General features: G+C 40.6%; 2 protein-coding genes across 3 annotated transcripts in view; one reads left to right on the top strand and one right to left on the bottom strand.

Annotated features, from left to right (window-relative positions):
• RPS6KB1 (ribosomal protein S6 kinase B1) overlaps positions 1–643 on the top strand; it is a 45,663-nt gene extending 45,020 nt beyond the window's left edge. The window contains exon 15 of one of the 2 annotated variants that reach the window (XM_056126595.1): positions 373–643. In XM_056126595.1, the coding sequence (XP_055982570.1) occupies positions 373–610 (238 nt within the window). In that variant the 3' untranslated portion in view covers positions 611–643. Of the gene's footprint in view, positions 1–354 lie in introns of both variants that reach the window. The other variant, XM_056126596.1, reaches the window with a different exon arrangement.
• Positions 644–7,235: 6,592 nt separating this feature from the next.
• RNFT1 (ring finger protein, transmembrane 1) lies at positions 7,236–20,840 on the bottom strand. Its single transcript, XM_056126601.1, has 9 exons — positions 20,554–20,840; positions 18,862–19,319; positions 18,584–18,660; positions 16,534–16,634; positions 14,046–14,199; positions 13,513–13,671; positions 12,017–12,082; positions 9,349–9,450; positions 7,236–8,618 (listed from the first exon to the last, which is right to left on the bottom strand). The coding sequence occupies exons 2-9, from the start codon at positions 19,262–19,264 to the stop codon at positions 8,484–8,486; spliced, it is 1,197 nt and encodes a 398-aa protein (XP_055982576.1). The 5' UTR covers positions 19,265–19,319; positions 20,554–20,840; the 3' UTR covers positions 7,236–8,483.
• Between the last annotated feature and the right edge of the window lie 2,366 nt (positions 20,841–23,206).

Raw genomic sequence — 23,206 nt, 5'->3', positions numbered from 1 at the left:
GTCAGTGCACTGCCAGGGATGAAACTAGGGTCTCAACATGTAAAACATGCACTACAACTCATTGAGCTACCCACTTTGGCCCTTAACATGTATTTTATTTAAAATGCAATGGAAGCTTTTTTAAGTGGAGGTTGAAACGGCTTTTCTGTAAAGTAAGTATTGAGGGTTTTATGGGGCCAAGTATAGAAGTTAAGAGAACAGGTAGGAAGCTCCTGCACTTAGTCTATGGGAGAAGACAGCTGACCTATTGTTTCTGCTAATTTGCACAAAAATATTAAAATAAATGGCTTATCACCCCACTTCTAAATATAAAGAAAATCTTTCTTGTTGAATTAACCTTGAGACAAATTATAGCTCTTCCTTGTCTTAAAGCCCGGTCAAATTTTCTCCTGGGGATTTCTGGGGAAGAGGTGCTTCAGCCAGCACAGCCACTCCTCAGACGCCTGTGGAATACCCAATGGAAACAAGTGGCATAGAGCAGATGGATGTGACGATGAGTGGGGAAGCTTCAGCACCACTTCCAATACGACAGCCAAACTCTGGGCCATACAAAAAACAAGCTTTTCCTATGATCTCCAAACGACCAGAACACCTGCGTATGAATCTATGACAGAGCAATGCTTTTTAATGAATTTAAGGCAAAAAGATTGGGGAGGGGACGTGTGAGCATCCTGCACAGTGAAACAAGAAGACTTAAAATGACAGTCCCTAGAAGAGTCGGTCTCATTACATAGAACACTTTGGACGAGAAAAAATGAACATGGATTTTTAAAAAAATAAATCAATGGTGCAAAAAAAGAGAAAAACTTAAGCAAAGTAGTATTGTGGAACTCTTAGGCACATCAATTAATTGATTCCTAGTGACATCTCAACCTTATCAAGGATTTTCATGTTGATGGCTCAGAACTGACAGTATTAAGGATAGAATGTTGCTTCTGAATCACTGTTGAGTTTTGATTGTGTCGAAGAAGGGTTATCCTTTCATTAGGCAAAGTATGAAATTGCCTGTAATACTTGCAACTAAGGACAAATTAGCATGCAAGCTTGGTCAAACTTTCCAGCAATGTGGAATCAAAGACAAAACTTATCAATTGTTTTATGTGCAAACAACCTGAATCTTTTTTTTATATAAATATATATTTTTCAAATAGATTTTTGATTCAGCTCATTATGGAAAACATCCCAAACTTTAAAAAACGAGATTATTGGTTGGTTGGTGAAGAAGGCCAGACAACTTCTGTTTCTTCTCTTGGTGAAATAATAAAATGCAAATGAATCATTGTTAACCACAGCTGTGGCTCGTTTAAGGGATTGGGGTGGACCTGGGGTTTATTTTCAGTAACCCAGCTGCAATACCTGTCTGTAATACTAGGAAACAAAAAGAATCTATTTAATCATTTCTACTTGCAGTAATGCTTTGTGCTAAGCTTAACTGGAAGCCTTGGAAATGGGCGTAAGCTGTGTGTCCTACATTTCATCTTTGTCCTGGGCCTGCATTGCACTGGAAAAAATAGTGCCACCTGTTCTTATACCAGTATTTGTTTCAAGATGCCAAAAGTGTTCAGCCCATGGCTGAAGAGAATAGAAGAGTCAGGATAAAATGCATACTGAGGGCGGCAAAGAGGGAGGAGAGGGAAAAAGAGCAGTGCCATGGTCTACTCTACTATGTCTAATCTCTTTTACAGCAAATTGGTAAGGTTTTTAGGTTTCTTTTTACTGTTTTCTGTCTACTATCCTTTTGTTTTTTTCCTTCACAGTTTTAAAGGAAAAAAAAGGTACAGGTTTTTCTTGCTTCTGTACTGGGCTATGTTTTTTGACTAAAAATATTTGATGGCCTTTTGATGAATGTCTTCCACAATGAATAAGAAAACTTAGTGGCTTAATTTAGGAAACATGTTAACAAGGCACTATGTTTTTGAAATTGTAACAAAATCTACTTAAGTGATAATACAGGTATAAAGAGTAAAAATAAAGGTAACTTTACCTTTTTTTTTAAATACTTCCTGCCTTAAAGAGAGCATTTCCATGACTTTAGCTATTGAAAGGGTTTAATATCTGCAGAGTTTTATTTAAAAAAATATTTCAGTGCATACTGGTATAATAGATGATCAAGCAGTTGCAGTTGAGTCTTTTTGTTTGTTTTTTATAAAAAAATGTCTTCAGTCTGAGTGCGCAAAGTCAGTTTGTAATGTTTTGCAACCCTATACTTTTTTTCTTTTTTACATAGTTGCTGCTTGCTGTGTTCTCCAAACCTTTTGAGCCATAGGATCCAAGCCATAAAATTCTTTATGCATGTTGAATTAAGTCAGAAAAGAGCAAAGCTTTACTTAAGTGGTAATTCAAGTGAGATGAAATCCTATGATAGTAAAAACAGAACCATCAAAATAGTTGGAACTAAAACTTTAATTGTGGCAATAAATGAATTGAGAACAGTTCATCTTTGGATAAAAATCCCTTTTTTATTTTTTTTTATTATTTTTTAATCATTCCCTCTAGACTTTCTCCTCCCTTATTTCATCATCTTCCTGTAGCTAGAAGCTACAGTAATGACAAAGGGAAAATTTTTACTTAATGTGAAGATCTTCATTCTGTAAGTTTATGATGTTTGAAAAAAGCTACCCAGAAAGCTATGGTGATATGTATAGACTTTATTTTGGACTGTAAATGGCTTGTGCTTCTTTGATCCTTGTTTTCAAATGTTTCGTAGTGTTGACTGACCAAATTCCAGCAAAATTTTCATACCAAAATGTTTCTCCTCAGTTCTATTTGCTAGTAACATTTGCACTGTGATTGGCTGGCTATACCACCCGTAGTTAAACCATTTTCATAATTAGCACTGCCAACAGTAGTGGCAAACATTGCAACTTTCCTGCATAAAAAGCATTAATTGCACACCTACCATCCACACAAATACAGTTTTTCAAACTTAACAGTAAGTGAAATTAAGTGTATTGAGAAATTGTGTTTCATAGATATCCCTATTATGACTGTGAAAACATGTCAAGTGCCACTTGAGTGTCACCGACAGAAAGCACACACCTATGCAATATGGCTTACCCTATATTTATTTGTAAAAATCCAAACGTAGTTTAAAATATATGTCAATATTACTAGTTTGAGTTTCTAAGAGGGTTCTTTATGATTATTCCAGGTAAGTGTATAAAAGAGATCAATGCTTTTCTTTCATCACTTGATTATTTTCTTTAAAATTCAAGCAACTACAGGATATTTTTTTATTTTATACATGCTGTTTTTTAATTAAAGTATAATCACTGAAAATTAAAGTTTACTAATTTTGATTTTATAAGGTTTGTAGCATTACAGAATAAACTGGGATTTATAAACCAGCTGTGATTAACAATGTAAAGTATTAATTACTGAACTTGAACCAGAGTTTTAGGGAAATGTTTTTTGTTTTTTGTTTTTCCCTCTTTGTGGTCTTAAATAATTTGAATCCTTCAAGAATGATTTTTCCATACTGTATTTTGAGATAGAAGATAATTTGGGGGCAAGAATGCATGTACGATATTCCATAAATTCAACATTCTTTACTATAGGTAATTATTATTAACAAGATGCATCTTCAATAATATACTGAGCCTTGGATTTTATATTTAATATAGGACCTATTTTGGTTATCCACATATATGGTTCCTAGCTTACAAGGGCTAGATCCAAGATTATTTTCACGAGAAATGTTGAATTTATGAAGAATGGATTTTGAGGCTTTGAATTGGTTAATTTCTCAAATAAAAACTTAAATGTCCAAACTTTTTTTTTAATGGGAGTAGACACTAGCAAACTGAACAATCATAAAAGTATTTGTCGCACATGACCTATGGTCTGTTGCTGATTATTGCGTGAGTCTTAATTTACCACTACTGCACAAGTACTATCTCAGTGGATTATCTGAAGTAAAACCTGAAAGATGGGTTCATCTGTGTTGTGTTTGCTCTTTATTATTTTTCTCCTTTCCCAAGTTGGCTTTGCATCTATTGGTAAATAAATTCTTCAGCTGCCTTATTAGGAGTGCTATGAGGGTTACACTTTTTCTGCTTTTCATCTGTATTTAGTTTACTGTATTAAGTATTTGATTTTGGATTGAATGAATGTAAATAGAAATTAAATGCAAATTTGAATGAACATAAAATAGAAGTGATTTTTTTTCCCCTAAAATAGGTTTAAATAACAGCATATATGTCAGGTACACAAGTGGTTTCAGCAGTAATTTTCATTAATACGTCAGATGTGTTCTGGTTCGCATATTTAATAAACTACATATATGTGTTAGATCTTATACATTTGTGATTTTTAAGTTATGTTCAGTAGAATTAGGATGACAGCTTTATGGAAAGTTCATGTGGAGGTCAGAAAGCTAGTATAGGGGTTAAAGCACTAGCACTTGCCTTTCCTTTGGCCCAACCTGATTCTATCCCCAGCACCACGTTTGTCTTCTGATCACTGTCAGGTGTGTCCCTCACCCCTCACCCTCAAAGTTTATATGAGTCAAAATTCAATGCATGCTTCCAGTGCAGGAGACCTGTGTTGAAGCCCCAGCATATAGTTCCCCCTTATCCCCAGCACTGCTGTGTGTGGTCCAAGTTTCCTTTTTGAAAAGAAAGTTCATGGCTTGAGACAGAGTACAGCAGCTCAGGCACGAGACCTTGCATGCAGCCAACCCGGGTTTGATCTCTGGCATCACATATGTTCCCCCACCACCCAAAAAAGCCCATGTAAATACTTAAGTAGTTTTTTGTTGTTGTCACTGTTTTTAAGGATGACAGGTTTTATTTGGAAGTTTTGAGTGGGGAGAGAGAGAAACAGATTTGAGAGGAAGCCCCAAAACATTTCTCAGTGTTAAAAGAAAGGTAGGAAATTACATGTCTCAAGAAGGGAGACACGTGGGTGATACATGTTCTCAGCAGCAACCCATCTGCTCAGCATAAATTTCATATAAAAACATACTTTCTTGGGGCTGGAGCCATAGCACAGCGGGTAGGGCGTTTACCTTGTACGAGGCTGACCTGTGTTCGATTCCCAGCATCCCATATGGTCCCCTGAACACTGCCAGGAGTAATTCCTGAGTGCAGAGCCAGGAGTCACCCCTGTGCATCGCCAGGTATGATCCAAAAAGCAAAAAAAAAAAAAAAGCTTTCTTTTCCTATTATTTTGTTCAGCCACTGTGTTAACAGTGCTTATTTGATATGTATGCACAAATTAATGTAGTGCAGTTTTCAACCTTTTTTAATGTTTACATTAGCTAAAATGCACTGTTACTGAAGTGGTGTAACTTTTTGATGGACCAGCAGTTGAGAATCATTGATGTAAATGAAGTACTGAGATGCTTTTAACATTTCTAGTGTAAGATGTGTTTTGTATAAACTGTTTCTGAGGTTTCAGAAGTCATTTTAAATCACAGAATACTGTGGATTTAAAAAAAAATCCTATCCATCCCTTTTTCCACACCTCCCCCTCCCCCCCACACACACCACACACACACACAACACAACACACACACACACACACACACACACACTACCCTTTTCTTTTCTTTTTTGCCATACTTGGTGCTTATCCTGGGGGCCATGCATTACCAGGGATCAAAAAGAACACTCTATGCAATGTCCTTTAAGCTATCTTTCCAGCCCTATTCTTTTTTGACATGAAGGAAAATAGGTTATAAAGAAAATGTTTTTATTTCATTACCATTGTTAGAAGTAATAATTAAACCTAATAGATTAACATGACCCTATTAGATTTCTTCCCTCTTAAATTCTGAATTGTAATACTGTACACCAGAAACTTAAATGATATATACCAGTATTTTTGTTTTCGGGTAATACCCAGAATTGCTCAGGGATAACTCTTGGTGGTGCTTAAGGGACTATGAGTACCATCTATCACCCCAGGCTCCTTGTATAAACCCCTACTGTCTTAACATTTTTAAAAAGCAGAAAATTACCCATTTTAACTAATACCCACATGCCCGTAAGGCCAGTGGTACAGTGAAGATATTTACATTTATAGGGTGCCAGTGGTGAAAGGGGTCCCTTTCTGTGGCCTTGAAGGTCCAGGGAATCATTTCTCAATTTACTCCCTCAGGCATTGCAGGCCCCATGGGTCAATACCGAAGGCCTGTCAAGGCAGCGTTGGTCATTCTGGTAGCCACAAACTGAACTTGGGGCCTCAGACATGCAGCTAGCCTTTTGAGCTACCCTGATCCCTCTTTTGTTTTACTAAGACTCAACACATCCATCTTTCAAATCCACAATTTAACCCAAGATTGTCTTTTCTTAGCCTATCCCCAGTTGTATATCTAAGTAACTCAGTTTCAGCCTAAAGTCAAAAAGGCAACCTAGCTATTTTTCAGTTTTTTTTTTCTTTCTGCTTTTTGGGTCACTCCTGCCCCTGTGACCAGGCATCATTCTTGGTGGGTCTCAGGGGACCATATGTATTTTCAGGGATTGAACTCTTGTCAGCAGCATATAAAACAAGTGTGTTACCCATTGTACTATTTCCAGCACCCCAATTTTCAGCATTCGTAAAGGCTAGTAAGGGTAGGTAATAAAGTTAAAATATAGCATCACTTGAATAAGAAGTTTGTGCTTATAACCTGGCAATATTTACATGGGGGAATAAAAGCGTAGTCTTTTTGGCAACATGGGTGGCTATAAAGGTCAGGGAAAGTGATTTAACCTGTAACTGGTTAGTTATTATCTGTATTGATCCACATCGCTGGTTTAGCCTCTACCTCATGAAAACTGCAAATCTGTTTTATAACTTTTGCCTCCTGATTTCTCCTATTTTTCCTTCTTGGACATAGCAATGTGGATAGATGGTAATACAAGAAACAAGGAGACAAGCACAAAAATTTTTAAGTCTACAACTGTACCTCATGGTGTCTCACTAATAAAAATTGAAAAAAAAAAAAAACCAGGGAGAGGCCTTGTATCTATACTGTTACAATTAACCCTTAATTAAGCCTTCTCCTACAGGTTTGTTTTGGTTTGGAAGGGCATACCTGCAGTTCTCAGATCATCATGTGGGTTGACTGACTGACCCCAGATCTTCAGCATGCAAAACAAATGTGCATCTCCCTGGCCCTCTCAAAGATCTTGGTAGTACTCCTTGCTTAGAAGGCTGGAGGGGAGAGAAAAGTATCCTGTCCTTTTTTCCTCCACCCTGCACAAATACCTACAGACAGGCAAACCACTTTTCTTTTTTATTAAAAATGTTTTAAATTTATTTTTGATATTAAAGTTTGATTACCATTTGTTTTATCAGAATTATTAGATGTGTAACAGTGGCTTGATGCATTTTATCTAATTGAAGATATACGAAATAAATCACATTAAAGATTTTGGTTACTTTTTAGTTTCAGGGCCACAGCTAGCTGTTCTAGGCTCAGGGGACCATATCGCATGCCAGAGATTTAACCTGGGTCAGCAGGTAGGGCACCATGTATAGCTTGTACAACCCCTTAGTTGCTTCTTAATTGCTTCTGAGTGTGAGTTTTAATCTTCTGTGTAGTGGTGATTCAAGAATAATATTCATAACTCTTTGTGAGTTGATCGGCTGTAAAGAGAGTCCTAAGAATTTATGAAGTTGGTCTTATTTGCCACTCAACGCAGGTCAGTGAAGCCAGGTATTTATAAGCTGTGAATTATTTTAATAGTTACTTCAAGGTAGTCCATGGCACCATACAAAAAGCAAGATTATGAACATGAAAGCTGATAGCAGAATTTGAGATTCAGGCACAAAATTAAATCTTCTCACTGATTGCTAATCATATTACAGAGAATATGAAAATATATCTTCAGTAAATCTATCTTAGAAAATCTGATTGTAACAGGTAAAATATAGCATTTAGAACTTTTTGTGTAAAAATACAAATTTTATGAAAACTTTTAAGACGTTTTAGAATGGGAATTTTAGCCAATGCTAATAAAGAAAATTCTATTTTTAGATAGGTATTTTAAAATATGAAAAATACTCTTCTGCAAACAGTATCAGGAAAGAACACCTGAGTTCCTCTAAAACTATTAGTTCTAGCTAACTGCCATTTTGGCAACATTTAGAAAACACATTTACAATTCAACACTGCAATCACATGTCATATAATTGGGGTAGAATAAATGCTGCATATCATAAAGCTCAACATATATACTGAAAACAGAGGTCTTTTATTATTCTTGCACTTGTCATTTCTTTTTTTGTTTTTGGCCACACATGGCGATGATGCCCAGGGGTTGCTCCTGGCAGTGCTTAGGGGACCATCAGGAATGGTGTGGATTAAGTCCCAGTCGGCTGTATACAAGGCAAGTGCCCTACTACCGTACTATTTCTCCAGTCTGCACTTAAGTCTTAAAATCTACAATAAAATAGAAACATTTCCTTAATTTCTAGCCCTGAAAGTCCATTTTAATGTTTATCATTGTAACCAAATGAAATTAGTGTTTTGTGGCCTTAAGAGTTAATACAATTTAATATATCTGAAGGTGTGATGAAGTAGCTCCATCTTTCCATTTATTTATATGATCTGAAATCACAGTTCTGCATAGTGGACATGTTTTCTCTCTGGTAAGCCATATGGTAATGCATTCTTCACAAAATATGTGCTGTAAAGAAATCAAAAGCCAGATTTTAAACTTAATGTTTTAATTTTAAATTCATCACATTTACAGAGATTCATGCTCTTTCAACTGGGATTTCCGAGAAAAATACCTCTATTTTAGAAATAAGCAAATTCAAGAATACAGTAACAGTAGTAGGGCCACTATTGTTATTTCAACTGTACTGTCCATTTACCCACTTTCAATAAGTGTGTAATGACCAACTTAATTTTTAAACTTTTTGAGGGCAATTACTGTCAAACTGTAGGAATGGGCATTATACAGTAGTATATTAAAAGACTGTAGCACTGTCCTCCCGTTGCTCAAGCGGGCACCAGTAAGTCTCCATTGTGAGACTTGTTACTGTTTTTGGCATGTTGAATACACCATGGGGAGATTGCTGGGCTCTCGGAGAGGGGCAGAGGAGTCGAACCCGGGTTGGCTGCATGCAAGGCAAATGCCCTACCTGCTATGCTATCGCTCCAGCCCACAAAAAGACTTGTTAATATGTCTTTTTTCCCTATATCTAATCTTGCAGTTGAATTTTGTTTCCCCTGTGTACACTCTGTATAAAAATTACTGGAACAAGATTTAACTAATCTTCAAGCTTATTATCACAAATAAATTACTAATATGTACTCCAAGGACTGCTATTTACAAATCATTGTAGTTTTTTTCTTTCTTTATGAGTGTCCAAAGAAGTACTAATGTTGAGGATGCTTAAAAATATAATTACCTGACAGATGAGAAGAACTGGCTTTTGAAATTCAGCTTGACATATTGAACAGATATCATCCACATCTGAGCACTGTCTCTTGCTGGCAGCCACGCCATAACTCTATGGAGAGAAGTTCTATTCATTCAAAATGTCTAATCTATTCCTCAAACATAAAGCTAGTTCCATATTCTCAAATCTTCCTGGAACCATCTGAACAGTCTCCCAATGGCTGAGCTCAAAGGACTGTAGTGTGCATGATTTGTGCAAGTATAGTGTGCAAGCAACAATGGGTTTGAGCCCTGTAACCACGGGCACCCCAAAGTAACATGCCAGGTATAGCCCTTGGATACTGCAGAGAGCCCCACCACCAAAAAAAAAAAGTTTAATATGAAAACTCCTGAAGGATACAAATATTTCATAGCTGAACTACATATGCAAAACTATATTTTGATGAACTGTATGTGTCAAAGTGGAGTTATAGGATCTTGGGAAAAGATTAAAGTGCTACAAATCCAACTTAAGGGCCTTAAAGAACCTGAAATATATAAAATATTGCAACTCTGTATGCATCATAGGCCCCCGTTCTACAATACCTGAAGCTGCCAGGTGTAACTTTGGCAACTCCCTGAATTGGCAGGAGTGGCTGAAAAGTAAAAAACTAAGACTCTCAAGACTGGTGATATTAAAGATTCCAGAAATAAATGAGAATACAATTCCCCTTTGGTAGGATGTCATTTAGTAAACTACGCTTAGGCTGACAAGCTTTAAGATAGAACTGTTGGGGATAGAGAATGAGGTTAATGCACTTGACTTGCTAACTCGTGGCCAACCTGAGTTCAATACCTGGCACTGCATGCGTAAGTTCCTGACCATAGAGCCAGGAATAAGCCATCAAGTCCTCACCCAAACTGTCTCCTTCCCATCAAATAAAATAGAATGACATTGTGCAGATGCAGATACTCCTCTGGAAGGACACAGCCTGATGGTGATTATCTTCCTGGCAAAGTCTAGGACATAGTCCTAAGACCGTCAGGAATAAATCAGAACTGAATGACATTCTCTTTGTGTCTCAAAAGACGATGAATTATTTCACTGTAAGCCTTACTAGATCAATTATAGAAAAATGGCTAATATATTATCTGTCTTATGGAAAAAAAAAGTTGGCTATGGCTGAACTTAATGGAATGGGAGCAAAATTTATTACTATCTTACTAATTCAATCTTAGTAACAGGGGTTAGTGTGGTCTGCTGTGTTGATATCCTTTGTCTTATTTATTTCAGTTTGAGGGCCATACCAGCAAACGTCCTATCTGCTGTTCTATCTCCCTGGCCCTGTTGGTATGCTTTGAACATTACTATGGAGCCAGACTAAGCACATGTTCTGCACACAGGAAGCCTGGCTTCCATCCCGCCTGGGTTCCATCCCTCCTGGCTTCTCTCCCTGGCACTGTGTATTCTCTTGAGCACTGTTGGGGGTAGACCCCAGCACTGCCAGGTATGGTCCAAAAATCACTGTCGCTGCCACTGTCCTCCCGTCGTTCGTATTTGCTCGAGTGGGCCCAGTAATGTTTCCATTTTGAGACTTGTTGTTACTGTGTTTGGCATATCGAATACGTCACGGGTAGCTTGCCAGGCTTTGCCATGCGGGCGGGATACTCTCGGTAGCTTGCCGGGCTCTCCGAGAGGGGTGGAGGAATCGAACTCGGGTTGGCCATGTTGGTTGCATGTAAGGCAAATACCCTACCCGCTGTGCTCCAGCCCAAAGGGTCTGATAATGTTGAGAGGAATATGGGACCAGAGGTTAAGGGGATGTGAATAACTGAGAAAATGTGGAACCAGTGGTTATGGGAATGTGAGGAACTGAGGGGAATATAGAGCCGGCAGTTAAGTACCTGAGGGGAATGTGGGACGGGTAGTAGGAGCCCTGATTTGGCAGCCAGATTTTATGCACTCACTTCTGAGTGCAAAAATCACAGATACATAAATAAAAATAAACATTAATTTGGCTTCCTAATAAGTCATATCCCCTGAGCAATGACCAAATAACTGTTACCAGTGGACTGTAAAGCCAAGAATCAGACTCTCTTATCTGATTATCACAATACTAAAAACAACTAATGCTACAACAGAGCAAACAAACTGGGCCAGAGAGATAGTACAGGGTGTTTAAGGCTCTTATCTTGCATCCTGCAAAGCCCAGTTTGAATCCATAGCACTACATATGGGCCCCTGTGCACTGCCAGGGGTCATTCCTGAGCAGAGCCAGGGACAGGCCCTGGGCACTGCCAGGTGTGGTCCTAAAAGAGCAAATGATTATTTAATAGATATCCTTTCCCCTACAGTTTGTCACAGCAGTAAAATCACATAGTAGCCAAGTTTATAATTAGAATCTTTATTCCATGCTGTGAACTAATTTTGTATATACAGAATTAGAAATTGGTGTGAGAATTTCCTCCAGTGAGAAATTTTCAAGGCACATGTATTGGTAATTTTTGTTGTTGTTACACCTGGTAGTGCTCAAGATTTACTTCTGGCTTTTTGCTCAGGGATCACTCCTGGCAGGGCTCGGGGGACCATGTGGAGTGCCAGGGATCAAACACAGGTCTGCTGCATGCAAGGCAGATGCCTGCCTGCTGAACTATCACTCAGGCCACTAGTTTTCTCTTAACTAGCAAGAAGTACTTACAGGTCGTGTAAAAAATACTCGCAGAACTCTTCTGAATGTTCGTAGGTGCCCAAAACAGTTCAATAGCTGTAAAAGAAACAAGACAATCTATTAACTTAAAAAAGAATACTATTATTTACTAACCCCAGAATCAAAAACCCTTAATTTCAAATGCTAATACTAAATATTTAATTGTCTTGATTCGTAGCCAACCATCCTAGAGAACAAACTTGAGACTCCCACTTGCAAAGCATACACCCCAATCCTCTAAGCCATCTTTGTTGGTTTTATTTGGGGGCCATACCAGCTCTGTACTTGGGTGCTACCCCCAATTTTGTGCTGTTTGCTCCCAGCTATGCTCACGGGACCACGCCCTGCTGGAGATCAAGACAAGTCAGCTGCATGCAAGCACCTTTACCCCTGTACTATCTCTTTGGACCTCATGCCAGGCTGAGACACAGCCAAATATCTAAAATTATAATTTGATCAAGTCAAAAAACTGCCAGAGAAAGTATTTTAACCTGGCTCAGAGGTTCTAAACATTTAAAGTTTCACAAAAGGGACACAGCTCCAAGGGGTAAAGTCCCTGCTGGTAGGAAACTCCAGGTGCTAGTAGTGGTGGCCCCCAGCCAACCCCAAGAGGGCAGGGGATAATGTTTCATTGGGGCTCAAAAGAAGCTCTGGATAGGCCTGACCACATGCCTTGCATGCAGAAGCCTCACTCCTACATATTGCAAAACCCAAAAAGAAAAGTTTCATAAAGTGACTACACTGGAGAGAGCAGATACAGAGGAACAGGACAGAGTACTCCAATTATCTGAGAACCATGTATGTGACCAATGCAACTTTGGGGGAATAGGTATACTCTCACATCTGTTTCTCTACCCTTAATCTATGATCAAGGGAGACCACTCCTTAAAAAGAAAAATAAAACCAGCAAATCGGATAAAAATAAAGTGTCTATTTTCATGGGTTGGAGATAAATGCCTGAAGTTGCAGAGTACATGCAGTGCTCAGTCCCCAGCACCTTCTAGAGTGACCTCTACAACGGAAAACAAATGAGATGATGTATTTCCATTTATCCCCCCTCTTTTTTTTGCAGGGGTGGGTACCACTCTCCATGGTACTAAAGGCTACACACGATACAGTCGGCTCAACCCCTGTATTAGCTTGGATCCTACATTTCTTTAGCTTTCTTTGAGTTTTGGTGGAAGGGTTTCTTTTTTGTTTTGGGGTCACAGCCAACAGTGCCCTCAGCTTTGCTCAGGGAACACAAGGTCTGAGAGTGGGGATGGAACCTGGGCACCTGCGTTCACAGCACATGCTCCCAACTTATTGAGCCATCTTTTGGCCTTATATTTCTATTTCTCAACAGATATGGAACCTTACATTACTTCATATCTGATATATCTAATACATACTTGATATAAGAATACTCTAAAAATCAGTTATGACAGTAGCAGCAATTAGGAGAATCTGTGATTATATCAATGATATGACAATATAACATTACCTACTTTCAGTATGAGGTAGAGTAAAGCCAGCAGTATCCCAAGACTCCATCTAGTCACGTCACCAAATTCCCCATAGTTTACTAGGTAACGAAACCAGACTGGCACTGGGACAAAAGTTCGGTAATACTGACATAATTCTTCTAAAAGCATGTACCAGTAACCCTGAAAAAGGAAAAGGGGAAAAAATACTCAAGTAACACATAGTATAAGTATCTCAAATTGGACAGATATCAAGAACAAATGGCAAGTAATATAGATGTTAATGACTTACAGCCTCAGTTTTGTTCTGATCTATGTATGTTTTAAAGCTACTTCTGAAGAATGACATAGTGAAAATATTTTATGAATACCACAAATGTATACATGCATGGATGTTTTAGTCAATTACAAAGATTAATGTTAAGATTTCATTGAATACACAAAGCCACTGAGTAAGTGCAGTTTTCAATTATCAACTGGTAAGACTTTAAAGTGAATAATAAATTGTATATTGTGGTTTGCTCTGACATTGTTCCAAAAAACCTTAAATTTCTTACCTTGGATTTAAAAGGCATGATGAAAGAAGGCACCAATAATATAAGGCATTTTAAGCCCATGAAGAGAAATTTCAAAACAAAATCTGTAATTCCAATAATCCAAAGTACTTCCCAGAAGTTTAAATGGTCCAAAGTAGGATTTAAAAAAATTAAGCTACCAAGAGAGAAAAAAAATTTTTTTTAATTTACTAGAGCAACATACAAAGGAAAATTACTAAGGATTGTCCCCCCTAGAGTTTTTGATGGAGGGGATTTTAATTGCAACCAAGCTTCTTATTTTAATGTACAAAAACTGTACATTTTGTTTGGCAAGATATTAGAATTTAGTAATTAGAGTTTGGAACATATTAGAAATCATGTAAATAGAATGGGAGATAATTTTGCTTTTGTGTGCGTGTACATGGTGCCAGGGATCAAACCTAGGGCTTCCCTCATGTATGCAAGGCATGTATTCTAGTACCTGAGCCACTGCCCCAGGAACATTTTGCTAATTTTGTTGTTGTATTTGAGATTTTTTTGTTTTTTGATGCCACACTTAGTGGGGCTCTCAGGACTCCTCCCAGCCTGAGGGACTGTGTGATACTGGGATCAAACATGGGCCCTTTGCAAGCACTCATCCCACAGCACTACCTGGACACATCTTCCTTATTTTAGTGTCTTGCTTAAATTTCGTATCACACTTCCATAGCAAAAAGACCAATTTTCTTGCTTGCCAAGGTTGATACCTTTCTGGATGTTGTAAACCAAAAAATCCTTAATACTAGACATTTAATACTTTGTCCTCAACCAATTCCACTAGGAATTCTACGACCTTATTTTCACTGGACTGCTCTTATTAATTATACCAATTGGTATTTTAGTACCAATTTTGCCAAAAGTTCAAAGATCCCTTGTTTTGAGCTTTGCACACCCAGCTGTATTCCTGGCTTTGCACTCAGGAATCACTCCTGGAGAGCTCAGGGGCCATATAAGATGCTGGAGCTTGAACCCAGGTGGGCCACATGCAAGGCAAGGACCCTACCCAGTGTACTATCCCTCTGGCCCTTCAAAGATCCTCCTTTCCCACTTTACCTATTATTTTCTTCTGAAACTTCTATGTGTCATGTCCTCTTTTTAACTGTTCTCATATGTGACAGAAAGGAAAAAAACTTTTTTTCTCCTCTTTTTTGGGGGATACTGTTCTTTCCTAATTTTATGTCCAATCCTCAGCTCCCTTCTATCTATATTTTCCCCTTTGTTAATCTTGTCAATATTCATAATTTTTAAGTTTCAACCATATGATGTTAACACCAAAATATATTACATTAACCTCTACTCAGTTCATCACATGTACATAAGATCCACAATCACTATGTCCATATGTCTGTAATCTTTTTTTTTTTGTAGGGGGGAATCGGGAGGGTGTCCACACCAGTGGTGTTCATGGGCTACTCCTGGTGCAGTGCTTGGTTGATCAGGATTGTGGCCACAGCTCTAAGCTATTCAAGTGCCTTAAGTCTCTCCAGTCCTGTACTTTTTTTTTTTAAGTTTGGGATCATACCCAGCTATGCTCAGGAGTTGTTCCTCAGGGTTCGATATGGGATGCCAAGGATCAAACCTGGGTCAGGTGCATGCAAGGCATGTGCCTTACCCACTGTACTATCTCTCCAGCCCCTATATAATCACTTAATGTGGCCTCTAAGTACTATTTATTCTGAGTAGTACTAGCCCCACTTACAAACCATAACCCAGTTTTGTCCACATATGGACAGTGAAATCAGGACATAGAACTATTTAATTAAAGCCCCCCCAAAAGCAGTACCTCATCTGACATGGAAATATATCAACTTATATCCCTCCAGCACACCAAGAGCAGAACCAGGTATAACCTCTGAGTATCATCAGGTGTGATGGAAACCCACCCACAACCACCTTCCCCCCACCCCCAAATCTAGCATTTTCTTGACATAAGGTAACCAAAGGAGATGATGGATATTAACTTGATAAAAGTGATTGTGGACATCATTTCATATACACACACACAGACTAAGTATATCTATCTCAAAACACTACAGTGTACATTTTTTACTGATTAACAATTTTTACTGATTAAAATAATAATAATGAGGCCAGGGAGATGGCTCAAAGGGATAGATCTTGTGCTTTGCTTGATAAAACCCTAGTTTTGGTCCTTGGAATAGTCTGAAGTGATCCCCAAGCTCTAAGACAATAGCAGCAGCCAAGCACATCCACATGTGGTATCCCATCCACCCAAGAAAGACCACCACCTTTAATGGTACATAATACATATTAATAAGTAAAAACTCAAATTATGAAGCATTTTCTATAGAACAAGACAGTTGGGATACAAATTTTAGTCATTTATAGTTTTGAAAGCTGGAAAGAGACAGGTAAAAATTGATATATAACAATATGTGCAAGTAGGTATATGCAATGCTAGGAATATATAATTTTCAAAAAGTGTTTGTGTACTTGGACCTCTAATTACCTGTAATAAAGTGATTGAGACTGAAAGGTGTAATATAAAAGAACAGAAGATCCTGCTAAGAATACCAGTAACCAAGCACACTGAATCTTTGAGCACCTCTCCTGAAAAATAAACAATTTTATAATTTATTACTTTGAATTATGCCAAAATAATACATACCATCAAATTATTTTCATGTCTAATAGAACATCCTAATAGATTAATTTTGCAGTGTCTTATCACCACAGTCTATATATATATAGTTAAAAACAGTACCCATTTTAATTCAAGACAGAGATCAAACCCAAAGCCTCACACAGGCAAAGTAGGTGCTTTATCACTGAAAACCAGGTTCCCAACCTTAAACAAGAGTTTCACAAATACAAGTTTCTTGGGCCAAAGATGTGGCTCAGTGATAAAGCATCTACCTTCCATGAAGAAGACCTCAAGCATTTGCAAAATAGTAATAGTTTCATAATCATATAAAAACATTACCTGTTTCAAAGAAACCAAATCTTATACACGTTGACAACCAAACACAAACTTTACCTTTCCAGCAGAGTACTCTGTAGCTCCCTCACAAAACTATTATATTTTGGTTTTAGGGAAACACCTGGGAAGCTCAGGAACTACTGGCAGTATACTGGGGACTTTTGGTGATGGGATCAATCCAACATGCAAAGTATGTAATCCAGCTCTTTGAGCTATCATCCACAAAAGAGAATTTTTAAAACACATTTAAACATTCTGTAAGTGTATATTTTAATTCTCAGATAATACATATTTACTCAGGCATTCTCTGGGTGCTGATAATTGAGACAGGGCTTAATACCACTTCATACATGCAAAGCATGTTCTCTGTCACCAAGTTATGTCTCTGCCAAGTAATTTGGGTCCTTTTTGGGCAGTAAAATATTCTTTTTAGGAGATATGACAGAAAAGAGCAGAGCACAGCAAAGAAATAACACAAGCTAGGGTGATGCTCAGTAAGCTGAGCGCATGTTTTGTCTTCAGAGGCCTGAGTTTGTTTGATCCATGGCACTGCATGGTCACCCCAATGCCAACAGAAGGCACCAAGTCAGGAGAGCCTCAAGCACTGTCAGCTGTGGCCCTCCCAAACCTCAACAAATTAAAAAAAAATAAATGACAGTCACTTTTCAAGTTATTTAATTTAATCTTATTTGGGGAGGCCATACCTGGGAGAGCATCGGAATCACTCCTGTTGGTTTTGGGGAACCAATATGCTGAGGATCAAACCAAGGGTGGTTGCATGAAAGGCAAATGCCCTACTCAATGTACTATCACTCTGGCCTCAAGTATTTTAATTTTAGCTTAAAAATTTGCAGATCCTAGTTTAAACTTTATCTTCTAAATAGTTTCTAACTACAAATTTTCAAGTCATAATGCATGACAGAGCGATTAAGGTGCTTTAAGGTGAAATTTTATAACCTATTCCTAATTTCCCCAGTCATTTATATGGATAGAATTCTAATAACTCGTTATTGAAAAACTTAGAAGTTTATTTTAAAGTTTAAAGGGGATCTAAGCAATTCAATATCCAATTCTATGTACATTTAAGTCTTAAAGTGAAACAACTACTTTTTAGTAATATTTAATTAAATTAGCTCAAAACATTAAAACACTTGGCAGATCAAATAGTATGTTCTTATTGTTTTAGAAAGGGGCTTGGATTTGGAGGATCACAAACAGTGCTCAGGGGCTTCTCCCAGCTCTCCTGGGGATTGTTCCCAGCAGTGTTTGGAGGACCATGCTGTGCTAGGTTACCGAACTGGGGTCAGCCACATGCAACCCCTATTATCGCACCAGCCCCACCAGCCCATGTTCTAAACTTTATATTATTTTGTTTGCTTTTTGTTTTATCAGGAACAAAAAATATAAAGAAAATAAGGTAAAGCAATTTTACATTAGGACATATAATTGATTCAGGTTATGATATAATAAAAACATAACATTTATGATAGCTTTTATTTTCTATTTAACTTGGTCAATCTTTCATTTCTCTCGAAAGAGAGAAAATTAAATTATTTTTGTAGTTACTTATTATACTTACTCTTAGAAAAACCTGATTTACAATGCTTTTGTTTGCATACATAAAAGTTGTAAGCAGCCCAATTCCAAGAGAAATTCCTGTTAGAAAATAAGCTCCAGTTAATTGAAAGGGGAAAAAAAAATCAAAAGTTCAAACACAATAACATGAATTTAAAGAAAACAAATTGTTTTAAAAGCTAACAGAAAACAATGAACTGAAACACTTGGATCAAGATCAATTATCAATAAAGAAATAAAGGGAACTGAGCAATGAAACACAACAGTCTTTTTATACCCTACCTGTTAGGTGTTGCATGACAAGTTTCACACCCAGAATCAAAATATAGGGGAGACTTTTTTGCAGCCACTTGAAGACATAGCGGAATTCTGAGAAGGAGCTTCCACCAGGATCTCCAGGCTCCATGGCAGGATCATCAGGCAGCCAGGCTTCACCGTGGGAATGGCTCCGGCTGCGAGTATGGCCACATCCATGGGCACAGCTATGGACGCCTGATTTTGTATTTCGGGAGCTTATGTTTTCAGCACATTCTTTAGGAATGGAGTTTATCTGGATATGAACATCGCCGGAATGAAGACCAGCGGCATCCCCTGTCAATCTCGGGTGCACACGTTGAGAGGCCGAGGCTGCATCACAGCCTGCAGCTCCAGAAGGACTGCTGAGTTGGCTGCAGCTGGCTTGCATGACCCTGGAATACTTTTCCTGTGATCCAGATTCCTTTGCTTGAGGGTGCTGGCTCCTACAAGTCAGAGCAGAAAGCATGTTGAGTGCACAGTTAAATACAGATAACTTACTGCTCACTGAGATGTCTTTATTTACTAGAGCCCTGGCTGAGAAAGTCATTGGATGAGTTCTTTGAACTTTTGACTAGTTACTAGACTTCCTGCTTCTCTTTTTGCTGAAGCACTGCAGCCAAACTATCTTTCCCGGGAACAATTGCTAAAAATATTTCAGGTTCTAGGAACCTTTCTGCTAGAAAAGTTTCAGAAGCCTCTAACCACGAAGGAGGAGTCATGAAAAAAGCAAGTATGCGTGCCCAGTAGAGGCCCATAATGTAAGCGCTAGTACTGGGTCATATCTGATGCTTCACTACCTTTTTCCTACCCATCCAGAGCCGTTTCATCTTCACGGGGATCCTATATCATACGTGTCATTAGAGTGAATCAGTATTTTTCAACGCTTGCAAAAAGACTAGGGTGGTTCGTCTCCACCCTGTACCCCGTGTGTTAATGCCACATAAATGATCATTAAAGATAACTAATAAGCACTGCATTCAGGTGACCTACAAATTGGGTCTTCCGCAGAAACACTGGGTCTTTCCCAATGCTACTAAGAAAGGGCTTCGGTAATACCAAAAGGATTCTCTTCTCCAAAAGGATGTCGCCTTCAATGCCTTTCAAACAGACGCACTGGGGGCAGCATCAGTCACGTAGCTGCGAGGTGGCGCCCGATAGTTACCCGGCGCCCCGGAAAAGGCCACACCGGCGGAAGGGAGGCGGGGCAGGAAAAGGGGGTGGCCGGGAAAGGTGCCTCAAGAGCCAGGGTGGGTGGCCTGGAGGCGCTGCCCGTCGGGGTCCCCGCTGCCCTTTTCCGCGGGAGGAAGCTAGGGTTCGCGGCGTCTGCACCCTGCCCCGGGTGCGACTCCTCAGTCACCGTCCGGCGGTTTCCTCGCTGCCTTCCCCCCCGGCTCTGCCCGAAGCGCCCGGGCCCCGGTCTAGCGCCCCCCACCCCCTAAACCCCGGGTGGGATGGGGCCGTTCGGGCGTCATCTCCATCAATCACAGACCCCCCCTCCCGCCCTCCTCGGACGCACAGACCGACCTGCGGGGGCCGGGGGCCGGGGGCCGGGGGGCGGCGGACAAGTAAGCGCGAACGACTCTTCCGCAGTCCCCGAGGCGCGCCCCGCTCCTCCTCCGCCGAGCCCCTCGCGCGCGACCCCTCCCGCCCGCCCGCCCGCGTCCGCCCCGGCCTGACCTCGCATGACGGTGAGCGGACCGAGACCCCGGCAGCGGCTGCAGGGAGTGGGCGACGCCGCCGCGAGGCCCGCCAACCCGGGCCAGTCCGTCCCCGCCGCCAAGTCGGCCTCAGACTCGGCGAGCCAGCGCGCGCGCCCCGACGTCCTCACGCGCGCGTGTCCGCCCCCGCGCGCCGCGACCGTGGGGGGAGGGGGCGTCGCGGGGGTGCGGGGCCCGCTGACGTCGGCCGGAAGCAGCCGCGGCCACGTCCGTGCGTCTCGAGGTAGGACCGGCCCCCGCCCGCGCGCGGCGCACGGAGCGGCGCTTTTCCGCGTCCTCAGAGTCCTGGCTCCGCGCCCGGCCCTCGCGGCGGCCGGCGCCGCCCTCCTGCGGGCCCCTCGACGCTGGCCTCCGGGAGTCGAAGGCGAGGGCAGCCGCATTCACGGGGGTCTCGGGGGCCGGGCCGGGCGAGGGCGTCGGGACGCACCGCGGCCGCGGGTGCAGTTTGTACCGGGATTTCGTTTCGGTCCTGGAGGGACTCGCCGCGGACCCCCGGCAGCGCGTCCGCACCTGCGGGGAACAGCCGAGCCCGGCGGTGGGCTTGCACGTGTGCGTGCTAGGGGTCCCCCGCCCCCGGCTTCCAGGCCCTGCCCTCGTTTCAAAAGCGAGGTCGGAACTAGATTTGTAACCCTCGACCTTGTGTGTTACAAAAACTTGACTGTTTTCTGCCGTAGTTTTGAGTGTCCTAAAAAGTTTACAAAGAAAAACTGGGGCGGGGTGGCCACGAAATCGGAACAAGGGGATGGATGGACCCCTGAAATGTATTGTAACGTTTCAATGCTACTATATAATATACACACATACATATGCATATATATATATGAGTTTACGAGAAATGGAAATTTAAAACTTCAGAGCCCTGTGAGAATATATTTGAATGATGCTGAGTACGCTCCATCCCTCATATCCAACTAGAGCCTGCCATTCTGAACCACGAACTTGATTCTAATTGATACCAGTTTCTAGAAACGACCACTAGGTTGCTTTCCTATAATTCTGGAAATGTGGAAATGAATTGGGTCTGGTCCTCAGTCATCACAAGTAGAGAGGACAGGTGTGTGTGTGTGGGTGTGGGTGTGTGTGTGTGTGTTGTGTGACGTCTTCTATCAAAAATCTATTGGAAAGGGGACACTTTGTTAGTGGTTACTACCTGATTTAAAACTATTGACAGCTTTGTCCAAGGATTGCTTTTAGTGTTTATTATTAGTAGGATATCAGCATAATAATTATAGGGCCAGAGACACATTTTTTCAGTCTATAGCCAAAACCTCCATGATTGTGCAAGGAATGCCAAGAGAGAGAGAACCACAAAAAACCGTCTTTCTTCGAACACTCTTGAACTTATTTGCCAACGTGCCTTGGCACGTGCCACAGGCAACCACAAGCGAACGTCCGAACTGGCAAAACAATGCAGAGAAGCCATCAAGGATGACCTCAAAAACAGGAGAGCAGCAGTACTGGTAGATGCAGCAGAAGCTGGGAAAAACATTCGTAATGCCCGCCTGTCCTTCACCAACTACAAAACCAACATGACTGCCCTCCGACATCATGATGGATCTATCACATCTTCCAGAAGGGCAATGGAGAAGATTATTCATGACTTCTACTCAGATCTCTTTAATAGCCACATCCACTTGCCCACATACCACATACCACATGATGGATATGTCGTTCCCAATGTTCTCCCTTCCGAAATCCAACATGCCATCTCGTCGGTAAAGAAACAAAGAGCACCTGGCCCAGACAAGATCAGACCTGAACACCTGAAGAACTTACCGTCAGTACTCATCAATACACTGGCTCAGCTCTTCACACGCTACCTGTCTGAATGCAAGGTTCCATCCCAATGGAAAACCAGCAGGACTGTACTAATATACAAGAAAGGAGACATCCACGACATTGGCAACTATTGCCCAATCTGCCTATTGTCTGTCATCTACAAACTATTCACTCGAGTCATCCTGAATAGGATTAGCAGAACACTAGATGAAGGACAACCATGTGAACAAGCTGGATTCCGAAAAGGATTCAGTACCATCAACCATATCCACACAATAACCAAGCTCATTGAGGTATCTCGGGAGTTTAAGATGCCGCTCTGTCTAACGTTCATTGATTTAAAGAAGGCCTTTGATTCTGCTGAGACGGAAGCGGTCATGGAAGCCCTAGCCAATCAGGGCGTACAAACTCAATACATCAGGATCCTTCGTGAGCTCTATTGCGGATTCACTACCAAGATCTCACCATTCTACAAAGAAGTAATCATCCATATCAAGAGAGGGGTTCGGCAGGGTGATACCATTTCACCAAAACTCTTAAGTGCCACCCTCGAGAACATCATGCGACGACTGGAATGGGAAAACATGGGAGTGAAGATAGATGGTCGGCAACTACACCACCTCCGCTTTGCTGATGACATCGTTCTAATAACACCAAACATCAGCCAAGCGGCACAAATGCTGAACGACTTTGACCGTGAATGTGGAAAGGTCGGACTACAGCTGAATCTTACGAAGACAATGTTTATGAGAAACAGCCTTGTTCCTGACGCTCCATTCGCTCTCAATGGAACCACCATCTCCGAATGCAACAGTTATATATACCTAGGTCGA

The sequence above is a fragment of the Sorex fumeus genome, unplaced genomic scaffold, assembly GCF_029834395.1.
Source record: "Sorex fumeus unplaced genomic scaffold, SorFum_2.1 ptg000063l, whole genome shotgun sequence".
In the NCBI taxonomy this organism is placed as follows: Eukaryota; Metazoa; Chordata; class Mammalia; order Eulipotyphla; family Soricidae; genus Sorex; species Sorex fumeus.
Note: the sequence above shows the minus strand (reverse complement) of the source record. Positions and strands in the feature narration are given on the sequence as shown.

Excerpts from the sequence above, each read along its gene's own strand:
- RNFT1 (XM_056126601.1), bottom strand. The coding sequence starts at position 19,264 with ATGCAAGCCAGCTGCAGCCAACTCAGCAGTCCTTCTGGAGCTGCAGGC. Across the intron at positions 13,672-14,045 it reads TCATGCCTTTTAAATCCAAG|GGTTACTGGTACATGCTTTT; the intron begins GTAAGAAATTTA and ends TTCCTTTTTCAG. Across the intron at positions 12,083-13,512 it reads TACTCTACCTCATACTGAAA|CTATTGAACTGTTTTGGGCA; the intron begins GTAGGTAATGTT and ends TTTCTTTTACAG.